At 46.1% G+C, this 15,000-nt stretch overlaps 1 protein-coding gene across 1 annotated transcript in view; it reads left to right on the forward strand.

The window, feature by feature from the left end:
* Positions 1-15,000, forward strand: part of LOC105909767 (mitochondrial intermediate peptidase) — a 46,888-nt gene that overhangs the window by 24,150 nt on the left and 7,738 nt on the right. Inside the window, exons 19-20 of the mRNA XM_031573932.1 lie at positions 1,737-1,858; positions 2,899-2,972. Of these exons, the coding sequence (XP_031429792.1) occupies positions 1,737-1,858; positions 2,899-2,972 (196 nt within the window). The remainder of the gene's footprint in view (positions 1-1,736; positions 1,859-2,898; positions 2,973-15,000) is intronic.

Below are 15,000 nucleotides of genomic sequence, written 5' to 3' on the forward strand. Positions count from 1 at the left end.
GGGCTCTCTGCAGAAATGGCCTCTGGTAATGACTAGGTTTCACTTACTGAGGTAAAAGCCGTGTCAGATGTTTAGTTTTGCTCTGCACCCATGTCTGCCCTGGTGTTTGGGTTTTATTCTAAGCGAGTTAAAAGCCCCGCAGCCTCCGTGCTCTGAGGCCCGTGAACTCGTCGGCCTCCAGATGTGACACGCAACACCGCCACTTATCGGCTTAAGCCCTCTTCACAGCGACGAATCAGGCAGCCCCTTCTCCAGCCCAGCGACACGCCCGCGTCTCACCTAAAGATGCTAGCGCGTTCTCTCGCTCGCTCCTCGGATCTCAGGCGTCACCGGTAATCCTGCGGTACACAGAACCAGACACTAGCCGACTCCGGTTCGGTCCAGAACTGTTCCAGAGTCTGCACCACACCTCGCACCAGAGGATCAGAATCTCCAGCCCAGTGTCAGAACACCGGTCACCCAGAGATGATGCACACCTTGCCCCCCTCTCAGGAGGAACTGGGTCTCCGTTACCCTGGGGTTAGCTAAGCACCCGGTTTTGATGTTTATAGCGTTGATGTTCTTTGTTTGTGAACATCTCCGACCTCACAACTCCTCATGGAAACACAAGACCAAGACTACTCACCAGTGCTTGAGCCCGATGAAAAGCCTGGGGCTGACCCAGTATGAATGGGAAAAGGCCAGGATGTGTTACTAGATGGGTGTAGGTCCGCTCCAGAGGCTGTTATCTGGATAGTCCAGTGTAGAACCAAGTGTAGTGTTCACTTACCATCAAGGATGGTTGCGTTACAGTTTTGTGTTTTGGATAAATGCTGATGTTTCAGCTATCATTTTATGGGGCTTTTAAGTGTCGATCTCTAAAGTGGTGCTAAATGTCATCATCGCGATCAGAAGTGGATTTATCGGCTGAGTCTGTGCTGATGGCAAAGCAGTAAACCTGTCCAGATCTTTTATACCAACATTAAAGACCTAGAATGTGAATTATTGGACTCTTTCTTTCTTTTTTTTTCTTCTTTTTTCTGTACCCTCTAAGGTGCATACACATAAAGATGGTACTTTTCCATATATCACCATTAAAATCCAAATGCGTTCTGGACCGGTTTCACTCACATTCACCTCATTATGCTTCTCAAACACTCCATCCATTTCTATCTCGGTGAGGTAAAAGGGGTTAGATCCCCACGTTGTGTTTTGCTGAATAGAAGATCCGGGCCAGCTGCAGGCACGCAGTCCTCTGCAGGCGGTAACGAGTCCCAGACGCTGGGGGTGCAGCGCTAGTCAGTGTCCCTACATGTCCTCGTCGTTCTCTAAAGCCGTTAAATCTGCGCTCCTCCAGACACGGAGTGTTTATTTGGACTCGGACCTCAGAGGAGAAACACACAAGCCCCACTCTTGCTCTCTCGCTATAATTCATTTCCAGTGGAATCCAAATAAAGAGCCATCTTTGGTGCACCTCTGTTTCTGCTTCTTTTCCTAGTCTTTCTCTCTGAGGGCCTGTCACACCATGTCACCACAGTCAGTGTTTCATGACGTAAATATGTGCTCTGTTGCCATGGTTATGGTTATGGTAATGCTGACAGTCTTTTTATGCTGAAGTTCAGGCCGTGTAAAGCCATCTCTATATGTGTCATACTGACAGTCCTGTTTCACCATCGTCCAGATTTAAATGGAATTCTCCCCCACAATGAATGATGACTGTGACTCTGATTGGTTGTGTTTGTTTGTGTGATTGACAGGCCTGGCAGTTGAGATTCAGTCACCTGATTGGCTACGGGGCCAAGTACTACTCCTACCTGATGTCCCGGGCAGTGGCCTCCATGGTGTGGAAGCAGTGCTTCCTCAAAGACCCTCTGAACAGGTACACACCACAGGGATGAGACCCTCTGAACAGGTACACACCACAGGGATGAGACCCTCTGAACAGGTACACACCACAGGGATGAGACCCTCTGAACAGGTACACACCACAGGGATGAGACCCTCTGAACAGGTAACCACCACAGGGATGAGACCCTCTGAACAGGTACACACCACAGGGATGAGACCCTCTGAACAGGTACACACCACACCACAGGGATGAGACCCTCGGAACAGGTACACACCACAGGGATGAGACCCTCTGAACAGGTACACACCACAGGGATGAGGAATGAAATAAACACAGAAGGAATGAATGAATGTGGGAAGGAGAGAAAGAAAGAAAGACATTTAAAGAAGGAAAGAAAGACATTAAAAAAGGAAAGAAAGAAAGAAAGAAAGAAAGAAAGAGAAACATTAAAGAAGGAAAGAAAGAGAAACATTAAAGAAGGAAAGAAAGAAAGAAAAACATTAAAGAGGGAAAGAAAAAAAGACATTAAAGAAGGAAAGAAATACATAAAAGGAAAGAAGGAAAGAGAATGAAAATAAATTAGGGAAGAAAGAATAAAAGACCAGAAAAGAAAGAAAGAGTGCAAAAGAATATGAAAATTATTTTATGACCCATAAAACAGGTAATCTGAAAACCTGTAGGTTGATTTGGGCCAAGGTGTGTGTGTGTGTGTGTGTGTGTGTGTGTGTGCGTGTGTTTGTGTAGTGGTGTTTGAGGACCCACTGGAGATCTGGACCTGTCTGGGCTTTTGAGTCAGACATGGGGGGGGTTTCCCTCACCTGATTTGTCTCATCACCCAACATCATTTTAACATCTGGGTTTATACTCCCAGACTCAATGAAGACCTGTGTGTGTGTGTGTGTGTGTGTGTGTGTGTGTGTGTGTGTGTGTGTGTGTGTGTGTGTGTGTGTGTGTGTGTGTACGTACACGTGTGAATGCTGTGCTTTTGTGGCAGTGAGTTGTCTTGAGTGTGTGCAGGTATTGTGATGAATGAATGTAAGCCTCTCCTCCCCTCTCCTCTTCTCTTGCAGGGACATGGGTGAGCGCTACAGGAGGGAGATGCTGGCGCACGGCGGGGCCAAGGAGCCCATGCTCATGGTGGAAGGTCAGTTCAACTACCCCTTCACCCCCAAACACCCCCATACTCTAGTTCTACCACCCCTTCACCCCCACACACCCCCATACGCTAGTTCTACTACCCCAGCCAGGGCCTTGTGGTTAACACATGACTGTGCAGAGTCAGACACGTCTATGGTGCAGGTATCATGTGTGTGTGTGTGTGTGTGTGTGTGTGTGTGTGTGTGTGTGTGTGTGTGTCTGTCAGCCTGTTTGTGTATGTGAGTGTGTGTGTGTGTGGGGATGAGACTGCTTAAGCCTGTTTATCGCTGTCAGATCATTTACCACGGTCGGCTCATTTAGCAGCTAAACGACGCACCGTTTAGAGCCTTCATGTCATTAAGAGGCATCGGATCGTGACTCCATCATGGGCCGCACCTGTCTGTGTGCCTGCGGTTAGCCGCGAGTGGGACACACACACACACACACACACACACAATCTCACACATTCACACACATTCACACACATTCACACACACACTCACACAGAGAGAAACACGCAACCTTACATAGACAATCTCTCTCTCACACACACACACACTCACACACACACACACACAGTGACACACACAACCTCACATAGACAATCTCTCTCACACACACACACACACACACACACACACACACACACACTGATGATAGAATAGAGGATGTTTTCAGAGCTCCTCTCCGCTCCAGTGCCTGTCTGACTGTGTTTGTGGTGGCTGAGGCTCATAGGGGTGAGACGAGGCCAGAGCTTTCCCAGAACACCTGCACAGCACCACCCACACACCAACCCCCCGCCACACCCCCGAAAATACTCCACAGCTTACCTCTCCACCCCGCACACACACGCACCCCCCCCCCCCCCCCCCCACACACCCCCCAAAAATACCCCACAGCATAGTTCTCCACCCCCAACACAACACACACATTCATCCACCACCCCCCCCCCCCCCCCCCCCCCCCCCAAAAAAATACCCCCAATCTAGCTCTCACCATCTTCCCGCCCCTGTCCCGTATCCTCCCCTGCAATCTGTGTTTCACCTGTCATCCCTCCGTTCCCCTCGAGCTGTCCCGCGTGAACGCCTCTTTCCTTTGTTCTCGTCTGCAAAAGCTTCCCTGGTTCACCAACCCTTCAGAGGAGGCAGAAGGGCTTTTATGTTTACACTTACCCCTACTGTTCCTACCCCTACTGTTCCTACCCAAAGCCTATTGGAGTAGAGGTGAGGCGTGTGAAGAAGTGTGTGTGTGCGCTCCCTGAGAATCAAACCCAAAGTTCTTAACACCATACTCTTCTAGTCAAGGCACAGGAACACAGATAACACTATTAACACCATACTCTTCTAGTCAAGGCACAGGAACACAGATAACACCATTAACACCATACTCTTCTAGTCAAGGCACAGGAACACAGATAACACCATTAACACCATACTCTTCTAGTCAAGGCACAGGAACACAGATAACACCATTAACACCATACTCCTCTAGTCAAGGCACAGGAACACAGATAACACCATTAACACCATACTCTTCTAGTCAAGGCACAGGAACACAGATAACACCATTAACACCATACTCTTCTAGTCAAGGCACAGGAACACAGATAACACCATTAACACCATACTCTTCTAGTCAAGGCACAGGAACACAGATAACACCATTAACACCATACTCCTCTAGTCAAGGCACAGGAACACAGATAACACCATTAACACCATACTCTTCTAGTCAAGGCACAGGAACACAGATAACACCATTAACACCATACTCTTCTAGTCAAGGCACAGGAACACAGATAACACCATTAACACCATACTCTTCTAGTCAAGGCACAGGAACACAGATAACACCATTAACACCATACTCCTCTAGTCAAGGCACAGGAACACAGATAACACCATACTCTTCTAGTCAAGGCACAGGAACACAGATAACACCATTAACACCATACTCTTCTAGTCAAGGCACAGGAACACAGATAACACCATTAACACCATACTCTTCTAGTCAAGGCACAGGAACACAGATAACACCATACTCTTCTAGTCAAGGCACAGGAACACAGATAACACCATTAACACCATACTCCTCTAGTCAAGGCACAGGAACACAGATAACACCATTAACACCATACTCTTCTAGTCAAGGCACAGGAACACAGATAACACCATTAACACCATACTCTTCTAGTCAAGGCACAGGAACACAGATAACACCATTAACACCATACTCTTCTAGTCAAGGCACAGGAACACAGATAACACCATACTCTTCTAGTCAAGGCACAGGAACACAGATAACACCATTAACACCATACTCTTCTAGTCAAGGCACAGGAACACAGATAACACCATTAACACCATACTCTTCTAGTCAAGGCACAGGAACACAGATAACACCATTAACACCATACTCTTCTAGTCAAGGCACAGGAACACAGATAACACCATTAACACCATACTCTTCTAGTCAAGGCACAGGAACACAGATAACACCATTAACACCATACTCTTCTAGTCAAGGCACAGGAACACAATTAACACCATTAACACCATACTCTTCTAGTCAAGGCACAGGAACACAGATAACACCATTAACACCATACTCTTCTAGTCAAGGCACAGGAACACAGATAACACCATTAACACCATACTCTTCTAGTCAAGGCACAGGAACACAGATAACACCATTAACACCATACTCTTCTAGTCAAGGCACAGGAACACAGATAACACCATTAACACCATACTCTTCTAGTCAAGGCACAGGAACACAGATAACACCATTAACACCATACTCTTCTAGTCAAGGCACAGGAACACAATTAACACCATTAACACCATACTCTTCTAGTCAAGGCACAGGAACACAGATAACACCATACTCTTCTAGTCAAGGCACAGGAACACAGATAACACCATACTCTTCTAGTCAAGGCACAGGAACACAGATAACACCATTAACACCATACTCTTCTAGTCAAGGCACAGGAACACAGATAACACCATTAACACCATACTCTTCTAGTCAAGGCACATGAACACAATTAACACCATTAACACCATACTCTTCTAGTCAAGGCACAGGAACACAGATAACACCATTAACACCATACTCCTCTAGTCAAGGCACAGGAACACAGATAACACCATTAACACCATACTCTTCTAGTCAAGGCACAGGAACACAGATAACACCATTAACACCATACTCTTCTAGTCAAGGCACAGGAACACAGATAACACCATTAACACCATACTCCTCTAGTCAAGGCACAGGAACACAGATAACACCATTAACACCATACTCCTCTAGTCAAGGCACAGGAACACAGATAACACCATTAACACCATACTCTTCTAGTCAAGGCACAGGAACACAGATAACACCATACTCCTCTAGTCAAGGCACAGGAACACAGATAACACCATTAACACCATACTCCTCTAGTCAAGGCACAGGAACACAATTAACACCATTAACACCATACTCTTCTAGTCAAGGCACAGGAACACAGATAACACTATTAACACCATACTCTTCTAGTCAAGGCACAGGAACACAATTAACACCATTAACACCATACTCCTCTAGTCAAGGCACAGGAACACAATTAACACCATTAACACCATACTCTTCTAGTCAAGGTAAATTGTTATGAAGGGTGGTAACATCCCTGAAGATGGGAAAGCGAGGGTGTAGGAATTGTATGTCTTATTGCCCCAAGTTAACTAGCAGTGACTCAGGTATGGCGAGTGACTTCTTGATCTCCTGTCTTACGCTGGCACAGATTCGAACGATTTTAGATTGGTGGAAGAATGTTTTTGAAAATGATCAGTAAAAAAGGAGGACAAGAGCTCAAGCCCCACAAGAGGAATCGTAATATTCAGGTTACGCACACACGTCTCACGTAATATCTTGTCTTTGGGGTCCGATAAAGTCGATCCACCTTGACCATATGTTAGGAAATGGATCCAAGTGTACTCTGAGGGAAATGTGTCCATTTCTCCATTGTATATATTTGATGAACTATGTCAGTCAGAGGAGCTTGGGGCTTTAGGGTAAGGGATCAGTTACATGTACAGGCTGGATAATGAAACGTTAACAAACATGGAAGCCCTATTCTGACGTACTCCTTTTTCAGTTGTAAGGTTTTAATGTTTTTATTCATTCTTGGCTTTCTGCTAGTCCACATATATCTGCATATGGGTTTGTCCCGTTAGTTTGGAGTTCAGAGGTCCAAAAACTGATGTTGGATAAGCTTGCCAGGTCTTTTGGTAATTAAAAGTGAGGATTTATGCGTTTGATGTACTAAGTTTATAGCCTGACACTGTGAGCCATATTCCTCTAGGCAACACATCAGTTTGGGTAGGGATTTGGGCGGGTTGTTGTTTAAATATATCCGAAATAATGGCAGCTACTGACTCGAGGGCTCAATAAATATGGCAAACAGGAGGGGAGAGACGACACATTCTTGTCTGCGTCCCCGCTGTGGAGGACATGGAGCAGTAAACTTTAATTCTAGCTGTTGGTGTGTCACATATGCTTGAATCATTTCTTCATGAAAGTCTTCATGAAATCCAAACTCGTAGCATTTCCAGCTAACTGCATCGAACGCCTTTTGGGCATCTGAGGCTAATCGGGGCCTGATTTGTGTTCTCCGTGACATGTTCCATGATACGCGATGCTCTTCTAATGTGATCTTGCGTTGGGTCTTTGCTTGATTAAATCCAGCTTGGTTAAGGCGGACAAGATCTGGCAGGCATTTTTCAAGCCTGCTTTAATAGATGTGAACACTCGATAAACTACATTCAGTGCATGTATAGGTCTCCGGTAGGTGCTAATGTATGCCGAAGCACCCTGTCCCATTCAGAGATCGAGCCGTCTATGTCAGGGGAGATACCTGCCTGTGGTCTATGCCAGGGGAGATACCTGCCTGTGGTCTATGTCAGGGGAGATACCTGCCTGTGGTCTATGCCAGGGGAGATACCTGCCTGTGGTCTATGCCAGGGGAGATACCTGCCCGCGGTCTCGTACGAGCTAACTTAACTTCTCAGCTCTGAGAATAATTCAATTCAATTCAATTCAATTCAGTTTTATTTATATAGCGCCAAAACAATAAAATTATTATTTTGGGTTTCTGTAACTGCTGTTAGAATGCAGTTTTTGATCGAGTGATGCCGGCCACTGTTGAACCTTCTCCTTCGTTTAGGTTAATTCTAATCTGAGTAATGAATAAAGTAATAATCTAGCGTTTAGGTTAAATCTAATCTGAGTAATGAATAAGGTAATAATCTAGATATGGTCATAGTGTCTTTATGTTCTCTCTCTCTCTAGCTGCTTGAGTTTTAACTGTAGTTTATTTAATCTTTCCTGTCTAAATTTGTTTATAACGGCTGTAGGGGCGATAGTGTTTCCTCTCGTGGTTGCCCTGACTGCGTCCCATTGCGTGGTCACCTCCTCTGTGTTATTTAACTCCCAATAAGTATCTTACCCCTTTTTTACTGGATTATGCACCCCATTTACATCAAAGGAAGTCTTTTTTTTTTATCACTTGCATATTCCGCATGTTCCCCTTTCAGTCTTGTGCTTCTAGTTATCTGCGTTGAAACCTTTACCCATTCCTCCACTTGAACAAAGAACTGCAACGAACAAAGAAAAGCAACAATGAACAAAGAACATTTTAACTCTTGAGGCCTCTACACACACACACACACACTAGCTCACACATACGCAAGCTTAACACAATCATCACAGAGAGACGGATGACACTCAAATTACGCCCGAACGTCTAATCAAAGCTCCAGTTGCGGAGGAGAGCAAGCACGGGGGGGTTGGGGGTGGGGGGGAGGCGAGTGTGATGTGTCGGGTGCTTAACCGTGCGATATGGTTCATTTCAGCAGACAGGGCTGATGCGCAAGAGGAGTCATTTGCTGTCATAAACGCCATAAGTCCCGTTAAGTCTTGCTCTGAGGGGGAGCCTTTGTCAAGAGCAAAGGGCCCCGTTGACGGCAGTTAAGGAGTGTGGCCCTAAGGAGTGTGGCCCTAAGGAGTGTGGCCCTGCGGGTTTAAACCCCCAACCCCCCCCTCCCAACCTTACTCTACTCCACCACAAGACATTTTGATCTGCTAGACTCCCGAGTGGGAGTTGGCTACAATAAACATATCTGTTACAAAAAATGAACTGAAATGATGACCACAACTGATGGAGTCACCACAGATCATTTAGGGGTGCTACTACAGGTCAGTCTCACTTACCCCCTCTCAATCAGCAGCGTTTGCGTCCTTCTTTGGGGCCCTCTCTGCAAGACATCACCCCACCTCCCCACCTGGCAGCTCATGTTGACCATCTGCCAGCCTATTCGATTTAGTCTATTTAGTTTATCCAGCCTTTCGTCAACAGAGATGGATGTTTCAATTCCCAGTGACAGAAAGTCCCTTCATAAAGTCCCCTCCCATGCGGAGTTGTCCGTTATGAAACCCCTCCTTCGGTGGGCCTTCAGGTTAGCTGGACACAGAGTTTGACCATCTGCCAGCCTATTCGATTTAGTAGTTTATCCAGCCTGGATACTGAGTTTGGAACTCGGATATTTCTCTCCCTTGGTCATTTCTTGATCTCCGTATACTCACGTCTTTTCTTCGGTAAGGGCTGGCGAGTTGTCCTGTTCCATACCGATCCTTTTCCCCTTGTGCTGCACATCTGCCACGCTCCGGGTTTTGGCCAACAGACATAGCCTATCAGCTGATTTATATTGGAGATTGACAAACCTCCCAACGAACGACCTTGGGGTAGCATTCTCATCTGCCGGCCCCTGCTGAAGGATGAAATCTAACAGTATATCCAGTAGCTCCCTCAAAAATGTCTTTTCCCCCGACTCTGAACCTTCGATAACACCATAAATTCGCAAGTTGTTCCTCCTTGTGTAGTTTTCTAACTTTTCGCATCTTTCCTCAAGTTGCCTCTCATGTCGCAGCAGGTAACTTAACAGGCGAGTAGCGGTAGCAGTCCCTCTTCTCCCTGGTTAATCGGGCTCTCTGTGTGGGTCAGATATTCCACCATTTTCTCCACAGACACACCCAGGGAGGTCATAGCCAATGTTGTCGCTGTCAGCTTCTTGTTCTCCTTTCTGAACATTTTGAGCTCGGACGATATTGCTGCGTACACAATGTCTTCCTCGTCCAATCGAGACGTGGGGCTAGCTTTAGCATTAGCCTCTCCACATTTACACTGTTGGTTTGTTTCCTTTGAGTTTTTGTTGTGATGACTCATTCTGGCATTAGAAGTCAGTCTCACGCCATTCTTGAATTAATAACTTTAAGAAGGACAGTGGAATTAGGTTTGGGTAGGTTGCAGATTCATTGACAAGCAGTTGCCATGTTAGTTGCCAGAACTGAAAGCGTGGCATTTTTACAGTGGTACATTTATTTTTCACAATACGCTAAGGTGAAAATAAAAATGAGTTGCGGTGTCTTTGATCCTAAATTACTGTTTGACTAAGTTGACTTTTTAACCAAGGTACTTCGTTGGCCACTGAAGTCGTTTACACAGTCAACCTATATATTGTGACATTTGACACTCCTGTTGTAAAGTGTGTCTGAAAATGTCTAGCCGTACAGGCACAGTCATGGTTGTCAACCGTGACAACATAAACAAAGAAACTTCTAGCATTGCAGGCATTTTGTTACCACGGAGATTCATTTAAAACTAGGATTCCACTTTAAAAGGCTTTCTCCACTGTTTGCCCCGGAGTAAGAAGTTGTTAGAGTTAAATCCCTCTCTCTCAGACGTACAGTATGTTACCAATGTCAATGGAAGCCACTGAGTCAAACAAGCCTCCCCCCTCTCACACTTGTGCTCCTGTCTGTTCTAAAGCCCGAGGGGTGGTCCACTCAAAGACATTCTAGAATCATCGCAACATTCCAGAACATTTCCACAATGAACTCACCTGAGGCAAGAAGGGGGGGGGGGGGGGGGGTTGGAGCCGTTTCTCCAGTATCCTGCTAACCTAAGCCTTTTGTTCCCACTCAACTAGACCAGGGAGGACCTGGTTGCGAGGGCTTGGGTTCGTTCGTGTGTGTGTGTGTGTGTGTGTGTGTGTGTGTGTGGGTGTGGTACAGGAACCGGAGTCACCCTAGAGAGAGAGGCCAGGCAAGCTTAGCCCACGGCCCCCTTCCATCCACCACCACCACCCAGCCTTAAGCTCTCCACCTGGCCCTCTCCCAGGCCGGAGGTGCTGAAAAGTTGGGTAGGATTAGATGGCCAGAGAGATGGAGGAGAGGGAGGGAGGGAGGGAGGGAGGGAGGGAGAGAGAGAGTGGAGGTGACAGACTGGCAACCGTGTTGACTGAGCACCAGTGTTCTGGGCCTGGAGCCGGCACAGAGAGGGCTTTCATGGGCCTACATCTTTCCCAGCGGCAGGCTCTCCTTCAGGGCAGCGAACAATAGTGCACCCCCGGTACCTGAGCCGCGGCCCGGAGCTTAGAACAGAGAGTGCAGATGACCACATGTATGGCCTCTCTCTCTCTCCCTCTCTCTCTCTTGCTCTCGCTCTGTCTCTCTCTCTCTTGCTCTCTTTCTCTCTCTCTCTCTCTCTCTCTCTTTTTTATTAGAGATTTCAGGTTTCTACAGGCTCAAGTTGCTGTAATGGATTTGCGAGGACAGGATCTAGCAGATTCCCCCCACCCCCCCATAGAAGCAGTGGTTTCAGTTGTTCAGTTGTCACTGGAAGTAAGCTTCTTGAACTTCCTGGGCCTCTGTACTGACCGTTTGGCCTTCTCCACCGTTTCAGCTCTCCCAGACTTGAGGGGTAGCTTTTCCAAGATGGCTAGTTCCCTTCAGATGTACATCTGAGCTCTTTGCTGGCCACTATGTAATAGTGCGTAATTTGTTGTTTTATCTTGAACCGTTGTGCTTTTTGTGATTGAATAGGGAGACCCATTACCTTTAGTGGAAACCTATTTTTAAAAAAAAAAAAAACAATGGGACCCTTTGCCTATGGCTGCAAAGCAATGCCAAACTATCACTTAGCCGTTGGGTGGTGTTTCTGTTTTTACTTCTGTTCTTTGCCCGTTGAGTTGACTTGCGGTTCTCCGCTAACAGAATCTTAACTCTGGACCAGTTATAGCCCTGAGATGGGCTGATTCTGGCGGAGCCACAACATATCGTTACCGTGCCGATCTGTCTGGGTCTACTCATGTTGACGTGCTGGAAGACCTATTACCCTTCAGTGGAGACCTATTACCCTTTAGTGGAGACCTATTACCCTTTAGTGGAGACCTATCCTTAAGAAAAGGATGATTCCATGGGGTCCTCTGCCTATGGCTGCTAAGTGATGGCAGACTATTACTGATCCATTTCCATGTCTGACTGTGCTCAGCCACTATGTAGTTTCACTGTTGGTTTGGTTTGGTTTTGTTTTGTTTTGCTTCACTCATTCCACTACATACAGTTTTCCACTAACAGAAAATAACTCCAGGTTAGTTTGATCATAATGACATACCTGTAACATACTCTTACCTGCTCTGTCGTGGCGTTCTGTATGGGTCTGCTTATGTTGCCTGAATAAGTGTTTTTTTTTTCACCTTATACTAAATAATATATAATTATGGTCAAATGATTATAATCATATATTTATATTTATAAATAAAGATTCATTTCCAACTCCTTCCAGAAGATGCCACTACTACTGTGGCAGACATTTGCCTGTTGCTCAGGGACCGTGAGTGGATCGGTCTGTGTTTGTTTACAGGGGCAATAGCCTAATCTGAGGAGTAATAAGCACAAGTGTTGACTGTTTATCTTCTAAGAGAAGAACAGGGGCAAACACCTAATCTGAGGAGTAATACGCACAAGTGTTGACTGTTTATCTTCTAAGAGAAGAACAGGGGCAAAACCCTAACCTGAGGAGTAATAAGCACAAGTGTTGACTGTTTCAGTCTTGTCTGTTTACACGTCTTCATCCTCCACGTTGAAAACTCCATGACACTCTGCAGCGGTGTGACGTCAGAGCGCTATACATGTCAAATGGAGGGCATGCACAGGTCTGTCTTGGGAGTCTTTTTTTTTTTTTTCCTTTTCTTTTCTTTTTTCTCCTTTTCTTTTCTTTTTTTTTCTTTTTTCTTCCCCCCCCCCCCCAATCTTGGGTTGGCTGGCGTGCCAAGAACCAAAGGTGGAAAAAAGAAAAGGTAGCAAAGCCAAACCCTTCTCTGGAGCTCCCAGCAGCCCCTTCACCGGAGTCACGCCACCTCACCTCACGTCCCTCTTCTGGATTGTACATCATCACTTGGATCCTTCCTTCCTTCTTTTTTTAATATCATTTCTTTTCTTCTTCTTTTTTTTTTTTTTTTTAAAGCCCTTTGGTCCCTGTTTTGCTTTTAAAGCGGTTAATTACAGAGGCAATCACAAGCGGCTTTGCCCTTGGGGGTCCAACGGGAGGGAGGTTCTATTCCTCGCAGATCTTGACATGTCCTAAACGCCAGCGAGACAGAAAGTGGCGGGGCAGCTTCACAGGAAGGCGTATAATTATGTGTTTAAGTGTTGCTCAACTCCACCGAATCAAGGCTGTGAATCTGGGACAGGAGCTTAGGAAACACCCGCATCACAGGGGGGGGGGGGGGGGGGGCTTTTATTTACACGTATACACTCTGTACACAGATTAAGATGGTTGATGACTAACCTGAATAATAATTGTTGTACCAGAGGAAGACTGTAAGCTGTATTTGTGTGAGAGCAGTGGTTAGGGGAGTGATGGTGTCTGTGAGTGCTCCAGTGCTGTCTGTCTGTCTGTCTGCATGCCTGTCTGTCTGCCTGTCATGAAGAGATGGAGCAGACAGAAGAGAAGCTCATGACTAACTGCGTCCAGGTGTGTGTCTGTCTCCCACAGACACACACACACACGCACATCCATGTCCAGATGTTCCTCTCTCATACACACACTAGTTCTCAACTACACACATACACACAGATGCATATAAATGCATGAGAAATCCACGTCCAGGTGTCTGAGGGAGTGAAAGGGAGCAAGAGACACACATTTACTCACTCACTCACTCACTTACTCGCATGCACACGCACACACACACACACACATATGAGAAATCACTCTCTATCTCTTCCCCCAGTGCTCTGGAACTCACACTATGAATCCATGTTCGAATGTCTGTCACGCAAACACACACACACACACACACACAAGCGATCACACAGAAATGGGAAATCCATGTCCAAATCTCTCTCTCTCTGTCTTTCTCACACGCACACACAGGCACACACACACACACACTTGAGGACCTAGCAGAAAGCATCAGGCCAAAAGCAGGAGCAGGATTAATAGGAGGTAAATGGATCCCACTTGGCTTTTTTAAAGAGCACTGCACGAAGCGATTACAAGCCCGCAGCCATCATTAAAGCCTGCAGCCATCATTAAAGCCAGCACTCAGTTGTTGTTGGCTGGGGAGGTAGCCCCCAATTACACAGATACCCATCTCCCTCCCTCACTCACTCCCTCTCTCTCTCCCAGATAAATAAATATGCCGTACACAAGAGGCAGATTCTTCAGCTATCACACAACAGCACATTAAGGCAACATTACAACAACTAAAAAAAAACAACTACAAAAACTGAAGTAAAACAACTTCAAACTCTCATTGTTAAGTCAGCTGAAGTAAAACAACTTCAAACTCTCATTGTTAAGTCAACTGAAGTAAAACAACTTCAAACTCTCATTGTTAAGCTGTTTTATTTTTATACCACCACTATGGCACTAACCTTTATAAGAAAGTTGCACTGGGTCACATAGAAATGCCTTTGAGCTTTTGTGTGTGTGTGTGTGTGTGTGTGTGTGTGTGTGTGTGTGTGTGTGAGAGTGTGTTTGTGTGAGTTTGAGTGTGTGTGTGCGCGTGCGTGCGTGTGTGTGTGTGTGTGTGTGTGTGTGTGTGTGTGTGTGTGTGTGTGTGAGTGAGTGAGAGAGTGTGTTTGTGTGAGTTTGAGTGTGTGTGTGTGTGTGTGTGTGTGTGTGTGTGTGTGTGTGTGTG

This window comes from Clupea harengus, chromosome 9 (assembly GCF_900700415.2).
Source record: "Clupea harengus chromosome 9, Ch_v2.0.2, whole genome shotgun sequence".
In the NCBI taxonomy this organism is placed as follows: Eukaryota; Metazoa; Chordata; class Actinopteri; order Clupeiformes; family Clupeidae; genus Clupea; species Clupea harengus.